We start from the raw sequence: 6,865 nt of genomic DNA, 5'->3' as shown, positions 1-6,865 counted from the left end.
CCTTCCTGCTGCCTCCCTCCACCCTGCCAAAAAATAGTTTGGTTTTACAGCAGCCAGATGTTCAGTGCTTCTGTCAATTTCTATGTATTGCATACTTTGAAGATGACTTTCCATACATATCAACTCTAAAACAGCATGGCTGTGTTCCTTCACCTCATGCTAGAGATGAGAAGGGAGGTCCCAGCAGGCTTGCACCTCTGACCTCTGCCACACTCCTTTGAACACACCTTTGCTGCTTCTGCTCCTGCAGTCATGCATCTTCCTGTATCCCTGTCCCTCAGTGTGGGCTGTGACTAGCTACCCAAGAGAAATCAGCAGAAATGGTACAGGGCTAATTACAAGACCAGGCCTCCAGGGACTGACGTACTTCTTTGAACCTGGTATCACATGAACTAGCCCAAACTGACCAGTTCAAGGACCAGGGACAAGTGTTCCCAGTATCCCAATGACCACGTCCCCATTATCAGAGCCAGGAAACAGCCAATCACCAGAAACAGAACAACACAATGAATGGCAGGTGAGTCCAGAACTATCCAGCTGATTCAGACGACTGGTGCTTAGAACTGGGAGCAGCACAGGTTTCTTGTGATAAGCCACTGAGTTTTGGGGGGTGGGTTTGTAATGCAGCAACAAGTAGCTGGAAGCCCATATAAGAGTTCTTTTTTGTGCATATAAACTATTTCCCATGCCATCACAGCAGACAAAACTTCTAGAACCTGAGGCTAAGGAAACTTGAAGGGCTCTGTCTCCCAGGTGGGTGAGTGCACAGACACCTCACGGCACGACTTTACCCAGAGCTGCCGTGCAGTTCCAGGGTCTTCAGCACTGCCCATTTCCTTCACTCAGGCCTAACTTTACAAATTCCAATAACGAGGGTTTCTAGAGCAACAGAAGGAGCCCCACAGAGAAACGGCTGTCTCACAGTGTCTGTTCAGTCATGAAAGGGAAACTGCAGGCATCTTTCCGTGACACCAGAGAAGCCGGACCCCAAGCATGGGGCGCAGAAGGAAAGAAAGCCATCTGCCAAACCCAGTGCAGCTGCTTTCAGCTGCAGACATGGATCCCCAAGAAGTCGGCTCCAGGATGTGTGAGTTTCTTGAGGCTCAGCCTGTGGTGGTAGACACTGTTGCTACCCACAGCATCCTCCTTCCTTTGCTGCCAGAAGGAGAGATCTACTCTACATAAAGGGCTGAAGCTGTCAGGCAGGAGTGCACTCTCAGATGACTGCAGAGATGAGGGACAGGTGACTTGCTACTGACCAGAAGAAGTATGAGGAAGTCCACTGGGGACTTTGGGTCTAAAGAGAGCTCCTAAAGAAGCACATGCCTGCCCTCACTCCTGTGTGGGATGCTGCTGAGAGTGGGGTGCTGGAGCTGCTGAAGCAGCTACTGTGTGGCTATAAAGGAGAATACTCTAATAAACTGCAGCTGACAAAGGGAAAGAAGAAAGTAAGATTGGGGCTGTGATGGTTTGTCCAGCCGCAAAAATCAATCAGGGAAATAAACAGGAGGGATCCTTGGCAGGGGATAGACCATGACACTCTACCTACCTATCAGCATGTGCCTACCACACAGCATGAAATAAAGGACAGCCATGCCTGCACTGACTGGGGAAGGAACAGGGCAGGGAGCTCTCCTCCTGTCAGGATAAACTCAGAAGTGGCACAGTCACTGACATCCTCACTGTGTCCTAGTCACCGATGTGGTAGTGGGGAAACCTTCCCATGAGGTCTGCCAAGGCTGGCAGTCACAGACATCCCTCACCCCTGGCATCTGGCCCCAGCTCCTTACCTTCCAGCACTGGTGCTTAGCATAATAGTCTCCTTGTGTAATCCACTCACCAGGAGTTGAGGTCTTAACAAACATGCTATCATCAAAGTCTAAAATGAAAGTGAAAAGCCAGTTTGTTTCTCCAGACAGTAGCCACTGACTTTACCTGTCTGGCCTAAACTGTATCCTCCCAAATTAATTTGTTGAATTCTTAATCTCTACTGCTTTAAAACAGGGCTTTATTTGGAGACAAGGCCTTTACACTGAAACCTTTAGAATGGGCCTTAATCCAGTCTCACTGGTATTCTTGGAAGGGACACACACACACACACACACACACACACACACACACACACACACACACACACACACACACACAGGTGTACCACATACAGGAAAGGCCATGTGAGGACACAGTGAGAAGGTGTTCTTCATCTGGAAGCCCAAGTGAGTCTTCAGAAGAAACTAATCCAGCCCACACCTTGATCTTGAACTTTTAGCTACTGGAATGTGAGGCAGTAACTTTGTTGCTTTATTGAAGGCAAATGCACTCATGCTGACCTTCTGGAATTCATCAAGATGTATTTTAGCACCAAGACAGGTTGGTGTAGGTTTCAGGAGGAGGAGGTGGAAGTGAGAAAAAGACATAATTTGCTTTTTAAATTCTGGTCTACTTTCCTTGTTTGTAGCTATGAAATAGAAGGCACACAGCAATTATTAATTTCTGCTTGAAAATCCAAAGCCATCTAGCTCTTAGCAAGCTTCCAGAGTTCAGCCTGGGTCAAGGTAATACAGTGAATGCCAAGACAATGTCAGCAAGCCAGACCAAAGCTAAAGGGACCAGAGATGTCTACACTAATGGGTCCCAACTAAAGAAGACGGGCAGCCATGTTCAGAAGGTATAAACCCAGGCTAGCCTCCCGGCCTGCTTCCCTTCTACTGCAGCAAGGACGGCAGATAGCCTTGAGTGCTGACTCTATGCTCCCGGTGGGGTTTACTCCCACAGCAAAGCTCCGTGCTACATATGAAGAGGACAAGGTGCCCAATGGGTGCGAGAGCATATTTGGGGATTAAAGTAAGAGTTACAGGATAAGTTGAAAACTATATACCAGGCCAATCCACTCCTTTAACTTTTAGTGTGGAGAGAAAGGCTCATGAAGAGAAAGTCGGGCCTGAACAAGGTCATGTTCAGACGGCAAGATCCTAGAGAAGAAGGGTTGTTTTGTTTTGTTTTAATTTTAAACCGTCAACTTTTCTCATCATTTTCTCCACAACAGTCGAGTTCTAGGAAGAGAACATTGGATCCCAGTCCCCAACTGAGCTATCAGCAATAACCAGAAATAGCTAGGCTATCAGCAAGCCTCTCCACAGTAAGCTGTGCTTCTTCCCCACCCCTTAGAGAAATTAACCATAGTCTGGAGGAACCAACTCATTAACTAGCTTTCAAGAAAGGAGGCAGTTTTCTTCTCCATAGAGGGAAGATTTTTTTCATAGTTATCTTACTCATCGAACTTCATTTTTTATTAGCTAGTCTTTGTAAATTATAATAATGAGAATATATGATAATTCTGTAACCCTCCTAATACTGCAGAGGCTCTAAAAGAAAAGAGAAATGACATCCACATCTACTCAACAAACCCACACCCAGACCTATGCAAAGGTAAGCAATGTAAAGTCAGCATCAGAGGCCTTGCAAGTGTGTATTTATGCATTTTCTTTCTCTAGACCCTCTCTGCATGGGGCCCTCAGACACTCATAGCCAGGAGTTTAATATATACAAATAACTACCTTGCTAGCTGAATTCCTGGTCCTTGTGCTGTAATATTCAGGACACAATCAATAGATTGTCTGAACTCCCACTGTGGTGGTTTGAATGAGAATGGCCCCTATTGGCTCATGTTTGAATATTTGATCCTCGGTTAATGGAATTATTTGGGAAGGATTAGGAGGTGTGGCCTTGTTGGAAGAGGTGTGACCTTATTGGAAGAGGTATGGGGCTGGGTTTTGAGGTTTTCAAAGCCCATGCCAAGGCCTCTTTCTCCTCTCCTCTCCTTTTCTCACCCTTCCCCACCCCTCTCCTCTCTTTCCTCTCTCTTCTCTCTGCCTGTGGACCAGGATGTAAAGCTCTCAGCTACTGCACCAGCACCATGCCTGTCTGCTTCCCACCATGATGATCACTGACTAATCCTTTAAAGCTGTAAGCAAGCCCCCAATTAAATGCTTTTTTAAAAAAATAAAAGTTCCTTCAATCATAGCGTCTCTTCACAGCAATAGAGCAGTAACTAGGATACTCATCAACGTAATTCTTAATGTACCAGTGTGGGAAATGAGTTTGGTTTGACAGCTATAGGCATTCACACAGATTCCATATGCATACACACATACAAATGTACATATAAATGTTTTATTCTGCTGTATGCTGATATAAACATATAACCTTTACATTTGTATCAATACAGAGTCCTTTGAAATCGGACCATTCCACGCCGCCTTATGTTTTTCTTGTTTTATATAGCACATCATGAATATCTCTCCATATCAATAAATAAAAAGTCACCTTAGTCTTTTTAGTGATTGCACGGTATTTTAGCCTTTCCTGTGCCGATGCTTAGGCTACTTTCTTTTTCTTGTTATTACAACCAGAGTTATGTAATATTCACTTTAATAGGCCATTTCAAACAAGCTTCCCAAAAGCTATACTAACTTGTACTACACTGCTGTGACCTAGTTCCTGCAACTCTATCCAAAACATTCATTTTTAAAGTACAAATAATAGATCTTCCCTAAAGTATGGAACTCTGCCAAATGCACCACAAACACTCTTTCTCAGATGTCTTAATATAAATAAGTTAAAATGCTTTATCTGAGAAAATCATGGAGGAGGTACAATTAAACAAAACAAGTGCCACACCCAGGCTGGAAGCACGGGTCCATGGGACAGCGCTTGCCTCACGTGCATAGGGGTCTGGACTCAATCTTCAGCACTAGAAAACACAAAACATCCAAAAACTATGCCCTTTCAAATGACCATCAGAACAGTAGAGAGACACATTTTTCCTCCAACAGCAAGCATATTTTTAATGCAATCTTACCTTTATTTTCATCTGTCTTTACAACTTGGACAAAATCTCTCCTAATGAAATATTTGAAAGCAGGAGCCCGTTTCTCTAGGTTTTCATCGAAGATCCAGAGGTTGACCCGAGCCCGGGTGATGGCTGTGTACAGCTGCTTCAGCTCTCCATTGAGGAGCTGGGGATAAGGGTGAGGGCACAGCAATGAGCCTTGTGTCCCAGGGACAAGGTGAGTATGCTTGAAGGGCCTTACTCTGATTTGAAAAAGATAGAAAAACTAATCTAATTTTTAATTTAATTTTACTTATTATTTGTATGTGTGTTGTACGCACATGTGTGGGCACATGCCTTCTCCTTGAATGTGAATTTTAGGGACTGAGCTCAGGTATTCACGGCTACCTGGCAAGCATTTTGTCCACTGCGCATTCTCACTGGCCCACAAAAAAAGTTAAGTTTTAGAGCCGGAGAAGTGGTTCTGCAGTTAGGAACACAAGCTGCTCTTACAGAGAGCTGAACCATGTGAGTCACATAAGTTCCCAGCAGGTAGCTCATGAATGACTATAGCTCCAGCAGACCCAGTATCCTCTTCCAACCTCCATAGGAACCCAAACACAAATAAATAAATAATAAAATAAACTTTCTAAAATTAAGTGTTAAAGAATTACTGCAAACTTTGATAAGGACACCAGGACCTCACAATTGCTGTGACTTGGTTTTTAAAAATGAAGACACTCATACCTTGCATAGCAACTGTCATTACTACTAAACTACTTGAGCCACATTCTGTGATTTCATCAAATTTTCTGAATAATGTTTACTTCCAGAAGAACTAAATGAATGAAAGGCACTTCCACCTCCATCAGGTCCAGTGCTCTACAGAGAGGGAGGAGGCAACTAACACCACCTTTCCTTCCCCAGGCTCACTGCTAGCTGCAAGGCTCCAATTTTCAGCGCCTCTTCTCTCTGAGCCTTATTTGCGCATTTCGTATTAAATCACTGGGTAGACAAATTGCAGATACTCACCTTGTACATTTCTGGGTTCACCATAAGGGACCGAGCCTGAGAGGAGCTTGGTTTCTCCAAGGGAACCTCAACCAATGGCCAGTGCTCCTCTCTGGAGTCAGATGATGGTATGAACGAGGAAATGATCTTCCACTCTTTGTATGCCTACACAATAACAACAACAACAAGCTGAAGAACAACAGAATTTGCTTTTGAAGTCCCTCCCAAGTGTCATGGAGAACTGAGCCTTACCCAGAGGTGTGGAGCCTTCAACACAAGCTGTATAGAGGGATATATTCCATGGCCTCAGAACAGGTGGGAGGAGATAAGGTTACACAGGCAGGGGTTAAAGAAGCTACCATGAAAATATACCAACACTTGGATAAGGTGGTTTAGAAGCCAGATGTAGGTACCCAATATGGGCAAGAAAGAATGCTAAGGGCCCAGGGTGTTATGGTAATTCAAAGAATGTCAGCCAACAGTGTGGACAGAAGGAACCTTACTCCTTCTCACTATGTGGTTAAAAAAATGCCACATAGGGACAATATTTAAGAACAGGTGACAGAATTATCTAAATTAATCAACTAAGAATGGAAAAAATCAGATGCTGTATGCTACATGATATAAAGTCACAAGACATATTCATTAATAGCTAATTTTTTTCATTTACCAATTATCTGATCTTGGACACAATGTTCTTAATAGTAATAGGACAAATCAAATTTGTTGGTAAAGAAAAGGAGATAATCAATGTTGAGAGTACAGTACTTGCTTTTAATTCATTCTTTCCTTTACCCAAACACCCAAAAAGCTAAGGTGGTTACATGACTAAGGAATGGAAATTTTTCCTCTAAGCAGTGGTTCTCAGCCTGTGAGTTGCAACCCTTTTGGGGAGGTCAAGCAGCCCTTTCACAGAGGTCACCTAAGACCAACAAAAAACACATTTACTTACATTATGATTCATAACAGTAGAAAATTATAGTTATGAAGCAGTCACAAAAACTACTAATTTTATGGTTGGGA

At 43.6% G+C, this 6,865-nt stretch overlaps 1 protein-coding gene across 1 annotated transcript in view; it reads right to left on the bottom strand.

Moving 5' to 3' along the window:
• The window catches only part of Trank1 (tetratricopeptide repeat and ankyrin repeat containing 1), a 78,311-nt gene that overhangs the window by 11,546 nt on the left and 59,900 nt on the right, over positions 1–6,865 (bottom strand). Inside the window, exons 14-16 of the mRNA XM_051140105.1 lie at positions 5,864–6,007; positions 4,862–5,018; positions 1,791–1,879 (exon numbers count right to left, since the gene is read on the bottom strand). Of these exons, the coding sequence (XP_050996062.1) occupies positions 1,791–1,879; positions 4,862–5,018; positions 5,864–6,007 (390 nt within the window). The remainder of the gene's footprint in view (positions 1–1,790; positions 1,880–4,861; positions 5,019–5,863; positions 6,008–6,865) is intronic.

Source organism: Acomys russatus, chromosome 32, assembly GCF_903995435.1.
Source record: "Acomys russatus chromosome 32, mAcoRus1.1, whole genome shotgun sequence".
Taxonomy (NCBI): domain Eukaryota; kingdom Metazoa; phylum Chordata; class Mammalia; order Rodentia; family Muridae; genus Acomys; species Acomys russatus.
The sequence above is the reverse complement of the archived record's forward strand: the minus strand, read 5'-3'. Positions and strand labels throughout refer to the sequence as shown.